Source organism: Bombina bombina, chromosome 2, assembly GCF_027579735.1.
Source record: "Bombina bombina isolate aBomBom1 chromosome 2, aBomBom1.pri, whole genome shotgun sequence".
Classification (NCBI taxonomy): Eukaryota; Metazoa; Chordata; class Amphibia; order Anura; family Bombinatoridae; genus Bombina; species Bombina bombina.
In genome coordinates this window covers 398254037-398268357 of record NC_069500.1, presented here as the reverse complement: position 1 = coordinate 398268357, position 14321 = coordinate 398254037, and the positions used below count along the sequence as shown (strand labels likewise).

The 14321-nt window shown below is 40.5% G+C and overlaps 1 protein-coding gene and 1 non-coding gene across 5 annotated transcripts in view; both read right to left on the bottom strand.

Moving 5' to 3' along the window:
- Positions 1-14321, bottom strand: part of LOC128648915 (E1A-binding protein p400) — a 459430-nt gene that overhangs the window by 375605 nt on the left and 69504 nt on the right. For all 4 annotated transcript variants that reach the window (XM_053701869.1, XM_053701871.1, XM_053701873.1 and 1 more), the window contains 4 exons: positions 13027-13179; positions 12695-12783; positions 5939-6228; positions 1389-1591 (listed from right to left, as the gene is read on the bottom strand). In XM_053701869.1, the coding sequence (XP_053557844.1) occupies positions 1389-1591; positions 5939-6228; positions 12695-12783; positions 13027-13179 (735 nt within the window). The remainder of the gene's footprint in view (positions 1-1388; positions 1592-5938; positions 6229-12694; positions 12784-13026; positions 13180-14321) is intronic.
- LOC128650699 (small nucleolar RNA SNORA49) lies at positions 5527-5655 on the bottom strand. Its single transcript, XR_008400961.1, has one exon. It is a non-coding gene; the product is annotated as a small nucleolar RNA SNORA49 (small nucleolar RNA).

Below are 14321 nucleotides of genomic sequence, written 5' to 3'. Positions count from 1 at the left end.
AGGCTGAGCTCTACACTAAAGCTAAAATTAACCCTGCAAGCTCCCTACAAGCTACCTATTAACCCCTTCACTGCTAGCCATAATACACGTGTGATGCGCAGCGGCATTTAGCGGCCTTCTAAGTACCAAAAAGCAACGCCAAAGCCATATATGTCTGCTATTTCTGAACAAAGGGGATCCCAGAGAAGCATTTACAACCATTTGTGCCATAATTGCACAAGCTGTTTGTAAATGATTTCAGTGAGAAACCTAAAATTGTGAAAAATTTAAACTTTTTTTAATTTGATTGCATTTGGCGGTGAAATGGTAGCATGAAATATACCAAAATGGGCCTAGATCAATACTTGGGGTTGTCTACTACACTACACTAAAGCTAAAATTACCCCAAAAAGCTCCCTACATGCTCCCTAATTAACCCCTTCACTGCTGGGCATAATACACGTGTGGTGCACAGTGGCATTTAGCGGCCTTCTAATTACCAAAAAGCAACGCCAAAGCCATATATGTCTGCTATTTTTGAACAAACGGGATCCCAGAGAAAAATTTACAACCATTTATGCCATAATTGCACAAGCTGTTTGTAAATAATTTCAGTGAGAAACCGAAAGTTTGTGAAAAAAATTGTGAAAAAGTGAACTATTTTTTGTATTTGATCGCATTTGGCGGTGAAATGGTGGCATGAAATATACCAAAATTGGCCTAGATCAATACTTTGGGATGTCTACTAAAAAAAAATATATACATGTCAATGGATATTCAGGGATTCCTGAAAGATATTAGTGTTCTAATGTAACTAGCGCTAATTTTGAAAAAAAATGGTTTGGAAATAGCAAAGTGCTACTTGTATTTATGGCCCTATAACTTGCAAAAAAAGCAAAGAAGATGTAAACATTGGGTATTTCTAAACTCAAGACAAAATTTAGAAACTATTTAGCATGGGTGTTTTTTGGTGGTTGTAGATGTGTAACAGATTTTGGGGTCAAAGTTAGAAAAAGTGTGTTTTTTTCCATTTTTTCCTCATATTTTATAATTTTTTTAATAATAAATTATAAGATATGATGAAAATAATGGTATCTTTAGAAAGTCCATTTAGTGGCAAGAAAAACGGTATATAATATGTGTGGGTACAGTAAATGAGTAAGAGGAAAATTACAGCTAAACATAAACACAGCAGAAATGTAAAAATAGCCCTGGTCTTTAAGGGAAAGAAATTGAAAAAAGGCCTTGGTCCTTAAGGGGTTAAATGTCTGGAGAAGTATAAAGCAATGTTTGCAAAGAAACTTGTGTAATGTTTAAAATCTGCTTTTTTATATAAATGACAAGTGTTGGACTTTACATTCCTCTCACTCTTTTGCATTATATATTTTTACACACTTCTTCAAAGCTACCTGAATCACACTGGATGAGCCGTAGGTCAGGAAACTGCACACAATAAGGGGATGTTCTCTCACGAAGACACTGCAGGGAAGGCGATACAAGCTCTCTCAGACCGTGACTCAGGATCTTTATAGCATGAGTGTAAGTAGGAGGAGAATGTGGCACAATCAGTACAGGAGGACTCGCAACCGCAGGTGCAACAACACAGAGAGCCCTAGAAATAAAATATAAATGCACTCATGAGTAATAGAGCAAATGTTACAGGGAAAATGAAAAAAACGAAATTTATGCTTGCCTGATAAATTTATTCTTGACACAATGAGTCCACGGATCATCTAATTACTATTGGGATATTCACCTCCTGGCCAGCAGGAGGCGGCAAAGAGCACCACAGCAAAGCTGTTAAATATCACCTCTCTTCTATCCAACCCCAGTCATTCGACCGAAGTAAAGGAGAGAAAGAAAGCAACAAGGTGCAGAGGTGCTTGAGGTTTATAACATAACAAAAAATATCCTGTCATCAAAAACAGGGCGGGCCGTGGACTTATCGTGTCAAGAAATAAATACATTTATCAGGTAAGGTTTTCTTTCTAATGACACGATGAGTCCACAGATCATCTAATTACTATTGGAATCAATACCCAAGCTAGAGGACACAGATGATAAGGGAGGTACAAGACAGGGAACCTAAACAGAAGGCACCACTGCTTGAAGAATCTTTCTCCCAAAGGAAGCCTCAGCCGAGGCAAAAGTATCAAATTTATAGAATTTTGAAAAAGTATGTAGAGGACCAAGTTGCAGCCTTGCAAATCTGTTCTACAGAAGCTTCATTTTTGAATGCCCAGGAAGAGGAAACAGCCCTCATAGAATGAGCCGTAACCTTCTCAGAAGGCTGCTGTCCAGCAGTTTCATAGGCGAAGCAAATTATACTCTTCAGCCACAAAGAAAGAGAAGTAGCTGTAGCTTTCTGCCCCTTACGTTTCCCAGAGAAAACTACAAACAGAGCAGAAGACTGACGATAATCCTTAGTCGCCTGTAAATAGAATTTCAGAGCACAAACCACGTCTAGGTTGTGCAGAAGACGTTCCTTATGAGAAGAAGGATTAGGACATAAAGAAGGAACAACAATCTCCTGATTAATGTTCCGATCTGAAACTACTTTAGGAAGAAAACCCAATTTAGTACGTAAAACAACCTTATCTGAATGAAAGATAAGACAGGGAGACTCATGCTGTAAAGCCGAAAGTTCAGAGACTCTACGAGCAGAAGAAATAGCAACAAGAAACAAAACCTTCCAAGATAACTTAATATCTAAGGAATGCATAGGTTCAAAAGGAGCCTGCAGAAGAACCTTAAGAACAAGATTAAGACTCCAGGTTCAGGTTTGAACACAGGCCTGATTCTGACCAAGGCCTGACAGAACGATTGAACATCTGGTACTTCTGCCAGAGGTTTATGTAACAAAATAGATAAGGCAGAAATTTGACCTTTCAAGGAGCTTGCCGATAACCCATTCTCCAAACCCTCTTGGAGAAAAGATAAAATCCTAGGAATCCGAACTCTACTCCAAGATTAGCCTTTGGAATCACACCAATACAGATATTTACGCCAAATCTTATGGTAAATTTTCCTGGTAACAGGCTTGCAAGCCTGAATCATAGTCTCAATGACCTGATCTGAAAAACCACGCTTAGATAAAATTAATTGTTCAATCTTCAAGCAGTCAGCTTCAGAGAAACTAGATTTGGAGGAAGGAAGGGCCCTTGAAGTAGAAGGTCCTTTCTCAATGGAAGTTTCCAAGGAGGGAGAGATGACATCTCCACTAGGTCTGCATACCAAATCCTGCGAGGCCACGTCGGAGCAATGAGAATCACCGACACCCTCTCTAGCTTGATCCGAGCAATGACCCAAGGAAGGAGAGCGAACGGAGTAAATAGTTATGCAAGATTGAAATTGCAAGGAACTGTCAGAGCATCTATTAGAACTGCCTGAGGGTCCCTGGACCTCGACCCGTACCTTGGGAGCTTGTCATTCTGACGAGATGCCATGACATCTAGATCCGGCTGTCCCCATTTGAGAATCAAGTTGGTAAACACTTCTGGATGCAATTCCCATTCCCCTGGGTGAAAGGTCTGTCGGCTCAGAAAATCCGCTTCCCAAATGTCCTGGAATGTGGATCGCAGATAGACAACAGTTGTGGGTCTCCGCCAAATTAATAATCTTGGACACCTCTTTCATGGCCAAAGAACTCAGAGTTCCACCCTGATGGTTGATGTAAGCCACTGAGGTTATGTTGTCCGACTGAAATCTGATAAACCGGGCAGAAGCTAACTGAGGCCAGGCCAGAAGAGCTTGAAGATTGCTCTTAGCTCTAGAACGTTTATGGGGAGAACAGATTCTTCCCGAGTCCATGTCCCCTGAGAAGGCCCCAGACTGTTCCCCAACCTGTCAGGCTGGCGTCCGAAGTCACTTTTCCAGATTCTCCTTCCAACCGTGAGAGCGCAGGAAGGATACAAGCATCTCTGTGTGGGAGCTTGCTAGATGAAAAAAGACTGGGCCTGAATCAGAATGTCGTCCAGATAAGGCCCCACTGCAATACCCTGTAACCGGAGCACTGCCAACAGAGATCCCAGAACCTTAGAAAATTCTGGGAGCTGTAGCTAGTCCGAAAGGAACTGTAGCATGGGAAAAGCAGAAAACGCATCAGAAACTGCAGAAGACATGAGGGAAGCAATGTCTTGCAAGGAGACCTCAGCCGGAGCTTAAGAGGAAGCGCAGGGCACTGAATTAAATGGGTACTAAAATTTGGGACACCTGAGGAGAAAAATGCAGCATATTTTGCACATTGTCAGAAGACTCCTGGACAGCATCCGTCTTAGACAATATAGGCTCAAAAAAATCTATCCTTAAGATTTAATGTTCTCTCAACACATGAGGAACAAAAAGAAATTGGTGGTTCAATATTAGCATTCAAACAAAGGACATCTGTAATCTGTAACTGACTCTTGGTCCATCTTAACAGAATAAATATAAATAATTAAATTATGAACAATTTAAATAAAGAAAAAAAAACATTATTGTTTCTTTAAATTTTAAAACTAAACTGCTTTAATTTTGATGCAATGCAAAAACGAAACTGCTTTATTTTTTGAACAAATACTAAAACGAAACTGCTTTATTTTACAAGACATTGAGTAATAAAAACGTCTTAACACCTCAAACAGCCTCTATACCTCAGCAATAGCTTTGCTGAGGTGCCTATTTAAAAAGAAACTGCTTTATTTTTTAAAACCTGAATCTAAACTGGAGCCGTTTCAGTAATGACAGGCTAACAATGACAGTTAAACTTGAAAAACAATAAGATGCAGATATCTCTCCTCCATACACAGGAAGTGAGAGAATAACAAAATGCGCAATAGATACATTTTTACCTCATACAAGCCGCGCCTATAGTGGGCGTGTCAAAAATAACGTCTCAGCAGACATCTTCACGTCTTAAAACGTTAATAAAACCATCAAAATGAGCCAAGTTCTCCTCAAGTCCCCAGTGCCTGCAATACTGCCATACATAATCCCCCTTACAACACTAGAAGTAATGTATTAAATATCCCTGTTAGGGAAATAGTAAAGTGCCATGTCTTTTCCTTAAAGCTGCTTAAGAAAATAAATTAACACTTACCTCAATAAAATCTGCCTGGCAGCAAGGCAGCTCACTTGGTTTGGATAGGTTCTTTCCCTCACATTGACCTGTGGAAAATAATAAGGGCAGCAACTTTTATTTAAATATGAGGGAGGTGCAGTGAGAATTATGTCCCACAAGTTCCCTTTGCTTAAAAGCCACCAATGCTCTACTGAAGAGACTGAAATGGACTTCAGCTACACCCTGGAGTAAAAACAGCACATACTAGTATTGAAAATAAAATAATAAACTCTTGATTGAAGAATCTTTTCAGACACCTAACTTTACCACTTCCTAACACTAACGTAGGCAAAGAGAATGACTGGAGTTGGATAGAAAGGAGGTGATATTTAACAGCTTTGCTGTGGTGCGCTTTGCCGCCTCCTGCTGGCCAGGAGGTGAATATCCCAATAGTAATTAGATGATCCGTGGACTCATCGTGTCATTAGAAAGAAAACAGGATGGAAGGAAATGTTCGCTCAACATAACCAGTTAGGAGGAAAACAAAATTTCCAGAGATGGAATGAGAGCAAATGCTTTATCCTCAGGCAATGCCAGGGAATAGATGGAACCTTAACCCTGGAGTAAGGATGAGGAATCAGTCACACAGCATAGCAAGAGATACTACAAATAAATACAATAAATCCATACATAAAACAAATTAAAGTTTAGTGGATAATACATAAAACAAAAAAGCTGGCTTACACTACACTCTTGAGAAAGAAGATAGGTAATTTAAAGCCTGTAGTAGTACCAGACAATATGCTAGAAATAAAGATGCCACAGGAAAGGCATGGCCATAGGGAATAAATTAAAACCAACATTCAGCACAATATAGGTATATTGTTATGTATAGACATAGATGAAAGAGAGATTAATAACCTCCTTGCGAGAGTTCCCAGGGCAGCCTTCTGCTGATCTGTGGACAGGATGAGGTGCCGCAGAAGGTCGCTGGAATCCACAGGATTGCAGGAAGAGAGGAAACAGTTTGCAGATCCAGCCCATCTCCACTGTGAGTGTGAGCTTATATTTGTGACCCCAGTTGGTCTCAAAGAGCAGAGAGATAACAAATCTGCCCCATACACAGGGACCCGACCACATCGTCGCTCGTTACAGGAAAAGAGACGGTCCAGACGCTCTCTGATAATACGCTGCTTTTCTTCTACGGACGCCTTCATTTCAATGCAAGAATATTTAAAAGAATTTTAGGGTATAGCTAGCTTATATAAACAAATAAATCTGCTTAAAAAGTAATAGGTACATATTAAAAAGTATACATACACAAATATTTATAATAGTAAACATATATATATGAAATAAATTTAATTTGGTCACAATATAATACAAAAGTATATTATCTTCAAAACATCCAATCTAAGCATTATAAAAAGGAAATGTATTCTTACCTGATAAATTTGTTTCTTTTACAATACTATGAGTCCACGAATTTCATCTTTACTTGTGGGATATCGCCTCCTGGTCAGCAGGAGGAGGCAAAGAGCACCACAGCAGAGCTCTATATATAGCTCCTCCCTTCTCTCCCACACCAGTCATTCGACCGAACTTAAGAAGAGAAAGGAAAAGCCAAGGTGCAGAGGTGACTGATGTTCAACAAAATTAAAGACCTGTCTTAGAAAAACAGGGTGGGCCGTGGACTCATCGTATCGTAAAAGAAACAAAGTTATCAGGTAAGAATAAATTTCCTTTTCTTTTACAAGATACGATGAGTCCACGGATTTCATCCTTACTTGTGGGATACAATACCAAAGCTATAGTACACGGATGAAACGGGAGGGACAAGACAGGGAACCTAAACGGAAGGCACCACTGCTTGAAGAACTTTCCTCCCAAAAACAGCCTCAGACAAAGCAAAAGTATCAAATTTATAAAATTTGGAAAAAGTGTGAAGAGATGACCAAGTTGCAGCTTTGCAAATCAACAGAAGCCTCATTTTTGAATGCCCATGAGGAAGCCACAGCCCTAGTGGAATGAGCCGTAATTCGTTCAGGAGGCTGCTGTCCAGCAGTCTCATATGCAAAACGGATGATACTCTTCAGCCAAAAAGAAAGAGAGGTATCCGTAGCTTTCTGACCCCTACGTTTCCCTGAAAAAAAGACAAAAAAGGAAGACGATTGATGAAAATCCTTAGTCGCCTGTAAGTAGAACTTCAAGGCACGGACCACGTCCAAATTATGTAACAGACGCTCCTTCTTAGAAGAAGGATTAAGACACAAGGAAGGAACAACAATTTCCTGATTAATATTTTTATTTGAAACAACCTTAGGAAGAAAACCAGGTTTGGTACGTAACACCACCTTATCAGAATGAAAAATAAGATAAGGAGAATCACATTGTAATGCCGAAAGCTCAGAAACTCTGCGAGAAGAAGAAATAGCAACCAAAAATAAACCTTTCAAAGATAATAACTTAATATCCATGGAATGCATAGGTTCAAACTGAACCCCTAGAAGAACTTTAAGAACTAAATTCAAACTCCAAGGAGGAGCAATTGGTCGAAACACAGGCCTGATTCTAGTCAGAGCCTGACAAAAAGTTGAACATCTGCAACATCTGCCAGACGCTTGTGTAACAAAATAGATAAAGTAGGAATATGTCCCTTTAAGGAACTTGCTGACAACCCTTTCTCCAATCCCTCTTGGAGTAAAGACAAAATCCTGGGAATCCTAACCTTACTCCATGAGTAGCCCTTGGATTCGCACCAATAAAGATATTTACGCCATATCTTATGGTAAATTTTTCTAGTAACAGGCTTACGTGCCTGAATCAAGGTATCTATGACCGAATCAGAAAACCCTCGCTTAGATAAAATTAAGTGCTCAATCTCCAAGCAGTTAGCGGCAGAGAAACTAGATTCGGATGATGGAAGGGTCCCTGAATGAGAAGGTCTTTCCTCAATGGAAGCTTCCACGGTGGCTGAGATGACATGTCCACCAGATTGGCATACCAAGTCCTGCGAGGCCACGCAGGAGCGATGAGGATCACCGAAGCCCTCTCCTGTTTGACTCGAGCAATCACCCGGGGAAGGAGAGCAAATGGAGGGAACACATAAGCTAGGCTGAAAGACCAAGGTACTGCCAAGGCATCTATAAGCTCGGCCTGGGGATCCCTGGACCTGGACCCGTATCTCGGAAGCTTGGCAATCTGACGAGACGCCATAAGATCCAACTCCGGCCTGCCCCATCTGAGAATCAGGTTGGCAAATACCTCTGGATGGAGTTCCCATTCTCCCGGATGAAATGTCTGTCTGCTCAGAAAATCCGCTTCCCAGTTTTCCACACCTGGGATGTGGATCGCAGACAGATAACAAGAGTGAGACTCCGCCCACTGAATTATCTTGGTTACTTCTGTCATCGCTAAGGAACTCCTTGTTCCTTCCTGATGATTGATGTAAGCTACAGTCGTAATGTTGTCCGACTGGAATCTGATGAACTTGGCCAAAGTCAACTGAGGCCAAGCCTGAAGCGCATTAAATATTGCTCTCAACTCTAGGATATTGATGGGAAGTAGAGACTCCATTTGAGTCCATACACCCTGGGCCCTCAGGGAGTTCCAGACTGCTCCCCATCCTATCAGGCTGGCATCCGTTGTCTCTATCACCCATGGGGGTCTGCGGAAGCATGTCCCCTGGGATAGCTGATCCAGCGACAACCACCATAGAAGAGAGTCCCTTGTCTCCTGATCTAGATGTATTTGAGGAGATAAATTTGTATAATCTCCATTCCACTGACTGAGCATGCTCAGTTGCAGAGGTCTGAGATGAAAACGAGCAAACGGAATGATGTCCATCGCTTCTACCATCAATCCAATTACCTCCATGCACTGAGCCACTGACGGCCGAGGATTGATTTGAAGGGCTCGGCATGTATGCAGAATCTTTAAATTTCTGACCTCCGTCAAAAAGATCTTCATGGATAGAGAATCGATTAGAGTTCCCAGGAAAGGAACCCTTGTCTGTGGAACTACCAAACTCTTTTCCAGATTCACCTTCCACCCGTGAGTCCTCAGGAAGAATAGAACAATGTCGGTATGAGACTTTGCTAACTGATAAGACGAAGCCTAGATCAGAATACCGTCCAGATAAGGCGTCACTGCAATGCCCCGCGGTCTTAGAACCGCCAGCAGAGACCCCAGAACTTTTGTGAAAATTTTGGGTGCCGTGGCCAGACCGAAAGGAAGAGCCACGAACTGAAAATTTTTGTCCAGGAAGGCAAACCTCAGGAACTTGTGATCATCTCTGTGGATAGGAACATGAAGATATGCATCCTTTAGATCCACAGTAGTCATAAATTGACCCTCCTGGATCAATGGAAGAATGATACGAATAGTTTCCATCTTGAATGATGGAACTCTGAGAAACTTGATTAGACTTTTGAGGTCTAAAATAGGACGGAACTTTCCCTCTTTTTTGGGAACTACAAAGAGATTTGAATAAAACCCCTGTCCATGTATTGGAACAGGACATATTACTCCCATGGAAGAGAGGTCTCCTACACAACGTAAGAACGCCTCTCTTTTTATCTGATCTGCAGATAATCGAGAAAGAAGAAACCTTCCTCTGGGGAAAGAGTTTCTGAACTCCAACTGATATCCCTGAGATACAATTTCTAGTGTCCAGGGATCCTGAACATCTCTTATCCAAGCCTGGACGAAAAGAGAGAGTCTGCCCCCCACTAGATCCGGTCCCGGATCTGGGGCCGACCCTTCATGCCGACTTGGAAACAACAGAAGGCTTCTTGCATTATTTACCCTTGTTCCAAGACTGGTTGGGTCTCCAAGTGGACTTGGTTTGTGAATAGTTCCCTTCCTGTTTAGAGGAAGAGGACGGGGGAACTCCCTTGAAATTTCGAAAGGAACGAAAATTACTCTGTCGCCCTTTCTGTTTGGACTTCCTATCCTGAGGGAGGGAATGACCCTTACCTCCCGTGATGTCAGAAATTTCCTTCAAGTCAGGCCTGAACAGGGTCTTCCCCTTGTAAGAAATGGCCAAAAGCTTAGACTTAGATGACACATCCGCAGACCAAAATTTCAACCATAAGGCTCTGCGTGCTAAGATGAAAAATCCTGAACTCTTAGCCGCCAATTTGGTAATCTGCAAAGAAGCATCAGTAATAAAGGAATTAGCCAATTTTAGAGCTTTAATCCTAACCTGTATTTCTTCCAAAGAAGTCTCAGTTTTAGGAGATTTTTCCAAAGCATCAAACCAAAAAGCAGCAGCAGTCGTAACCGTAACAATGCAGGCCGCCGGTTGCAATAGCAACCCCTGGTGAACATAGATCTTTTTAAGGAGACCCTCTAATTTCTTATCCATAGGGTCTTTAAAGGCACAACTATCCTCGATAGGGATAGTAGTTTGTTTAGCTAAGGTGGAAATAGCTCCCTCCACCTTAGGGACCGTCTGCCAAGATTAACTATAGGGTACATTTTCTTGAAAACAGGAGAAGGGGAGAATGGAATACCGGTCTCTCACATTCCTTAGCAATAATTTCTGAAGTCCTCTTAGGAACTGGAAAAACATCAGAATAAGAAGGGACCTCCAAGTATCTGTCCAACTTACTCAATTTCTCTAGAGGAACCACTATTGAATCACAGTCATCCAGAGTTACCAAAACCTCCCTTAGCAACAGGCGGAGGTGTTCAAGCTTAAACCTGAAAGATACCACATCTGAATCCGTCAGAGGTAAGACACTTCCTGAGTCAGAAAGTTCACCTTCGGATAGGACCTCTGTACCCTCCAATTCAGAGCCCTGGGAGGGTATATCTGAGATCGCCATTAAAGCATCAGAAGTTGTATGGACCATGTGGATATCCTTCCTACTGCGTTTGCCTTGAAGTACAGGAAATGCAGATAACGCCTCAGAAAGTGTAGATGAAACTTTCGCAGCGATGTCCTGTAGAGTAATTGCAGCAGAAGCTGCAGAGGAACTTGGTGCCGCTTGAGCGGGCGTTAAAGGCTGTGACGCTTGGGGAGAAAGTTGCGGCATACTCTGAATTCCATCAGTCTGAGAAACATCCGCCTTAAATATACTTTTATTAAAGAAAATCTGCTCTCTAAACTGTAATGCCCTCTCAGTGCATGAGGGACAAAAAGTAACAGGTGGTCGAGGTACTGATAATTATGTGATGAATTCAAAACATAAATAACATGCAATCAGCCTAATATAACTGATAACAAAAAAACTTTGAAAAACAAGTGTACTGTGTCTTTAAAAAATAAAATTGTTCAAATTTTACAGCTCAAAACTCGATAAAGGAAAAAAAAAAAAAAAAAACAGAAGAAACTGCGTTTTTTACTCTTGGATTTAAAATTACACTCTCTGAAACGGAGCAATGTCTTAGGGACAGAAAGCAAACACTTGCACCTCGCCATAGCTCTGCTGCGGCACCTACCTGTCCCCACGCAACGACTATCTCCTTGATTTCGGCATGCCTAAAAGTATACTGCCGATCGGGTCACTTCCTGTAAACGTCTATCTCCTTTCCGGAATAACTGCGCGGCTAAGTGCGCGAATACTAAGCCCCGCCCTTCGTGGGCGGTAAACAAACTCAACCCGGTGAAGTAGTAATCAACATGTCAGAAAAACTAATGCCGGACAAGTGAAATAATCAATGTGTCCCCCAAGTGCACTGCCTATTATGGCAAATGTTAGAGCAGAGTAAACCGGAGTATATAACTCCAAGCTACCGATCCCCAGCGATAAGCCTACACTCCTTTCAACCGGGCTAATAGTATAAAGAGCCCACGGTAATTACGGCAGCCACAGAGCCATGAGGGGAATACCCTATGCATATAAGTATTAGTACAAATTGATTACCCCTTACTTTATATAGGAAATAAAGGCCAGTCAGTTCTGAGCTACTTAGTGTCCCAGAAATTAAAGACTGCACATACCTCAATGCTGAGCGCAGCATGACTTGTCCCACACGATGAAGAGGCCCTTTTCATCTCCTCCTGTAGATCTGTGGGAACAAACAGGGTCTTAGATAATATCTGCTAAGACCATCATCAGCAGGGCAGCACATAGTATGGGAGGCGCAGTGAGAAGTGAATCCCACCAGTTCCCATTGCTTTAAAACCACCTGTAGCTCTACTCTAGTGGCTGACAAGGAATACGGCTACACCCTAAATAAAATAGCACTCACTGGTACCATTTTAAAATAATAAACTCTTGACTGAAGAATCTAAACTAACACCTCACTTTACCTCTTCCTACACTAACACAGGCAAAAAGAATGACTGGAGTGGGAAGGAAGGGAGGAGCACATTGCCTCCTCCTGCTGACCAGGAGGCGATATCCCACAAGGATGAAATCCGTGGACTCATCGTATCTTGTAAAAGAAAGATAGTCAGAGACAATGGTCAATGCAAGTAAAGGTAGAAACTGCTGACACATCTTGGAAGGGATTTTTTCAACATATGGACCCAAACCGAATAATGTACATGACGACTGTGTATGTAAACATATTTGTTTCAACTCTAGCTTTTCATGTTTTTAACTTCAATTTAATTATCAACGCATACATTTGTTAATATAATTTTTTTGTATAAGCACATGAAGATGGTCCTTATTTACCCCTAAATTATTAACCCCTTATTTCAGAACAAAAATATTGTAATACCTGTGAAGAACTAATAGCAGTTGGAGTAGATTTAGTTGCAGGGTCAGATACGGTAGAAACACCTTGCACGCTCTTCCCAATTACAGAAGCTAGATGGGGGGGGGGGGGGGGATAAAAACACAAATATGATACTTGTCAAAGTCCTGATGGAAAATTAATTTTGAGAAAAAAAAGCTTAGGATATCAACTTATCATATGGCTACTAGCTGTTCAACCATTAAGGGATTATCAAATAATATTTTGATGAAAAATGTTGAGGTTAGACATAGACAATCCCCTCCATTACATTTTTAAAACTATTAGTGTGCTAGATTAATAGTCTAGATACATACCAGGTGTCGTCACTGCACCGGGATGGAGGGATCCAGCAAGCTGCTGGTTTCTTATGGTATTAGCTGGTGTACCATGTGGCACAGTTGGTAAGACAACAGAACCCTGCTGGCGAAGGTACTGTCCTGGGGCAGAGACAATCTGAAGAACATTACCTAGTACAGGATAGAAAACAACAAGTATGAGCAAATAAACACAAACTGATTATAAACTGCTTGTCAAATACAGCATAAACAATAATTAGCAGCATATACTTTGATCTTAAAAGGAAAATGTACTCAGAAAAGGCAGCTGATAAGAGTTAATTGTATTTAAAGATACTAGGCTAATCTCTCTCCCCTAACTTGGATATTGATTTATTCTGCTGTCTATTGTGTAGATAGATTTTTTTTATAGTCTATATTGCAGTAATTCAATTTTTCATATAGGTGGCGGTTTCTACAGGCAAACACAGCCATATCCAGCATTCAAAAAATTAATCTACCTCATACATTTAATACTTCCTCTTTAACTTAAATTGAGTAAAAAACTACATTAATTAGTTTCCTTACTTAATCTATTGGAAAGACAGAATACCGTGGCAAGAAAAGCCCTCAAATGTAGTTAGGCCTCTGATTAAGAAGAATTCTGAATCTGATAAAGTACTGTCTATTTACACTTCCTATTAGAAACACATTATTGACATTACAAGCTGTGTCTCCAACTTTTTCCCTACGGGTACTGGAAGTCAGAAAATGAAGAGGGCATAGTGTATCCACTACAAAAGCACTACATAAAGTTTTTTTCTGTACACACAATCAGTTTAATTTTTCATCTAAATTAAATGTACCAAACATTTTAAATAGACCTAGTCATACATTTAATGAAAATGACTAAAAGGCTAGAACATATAAAAACTGAGGCACATATACAGAACCAATATACTCACAATGCCACAAATAGAAAAGGAGCACACAGTAATCCTGACTGTTCGAAAAAGGAACGTAAAATACGCGCATACTAGATATATATATATATATATATATATATATATATATATATATATATATATATATATATATATATATATATATATATATATATATATATATATATATATATATATATATATTTGAAACAATATATCAAAAAACTGTTGCGCTTCCCTGAAACTAAAAATAAGGTATCACAAAATTACGACAAATGCTTGGACATATTATATATACATATCAATGGTCTAGTGGACTCTCAAGAAGGAATACTCAGGAATCTGGGATTTTTACACTATAGCACAGAAAGTCTAGATGTATATGTGTCC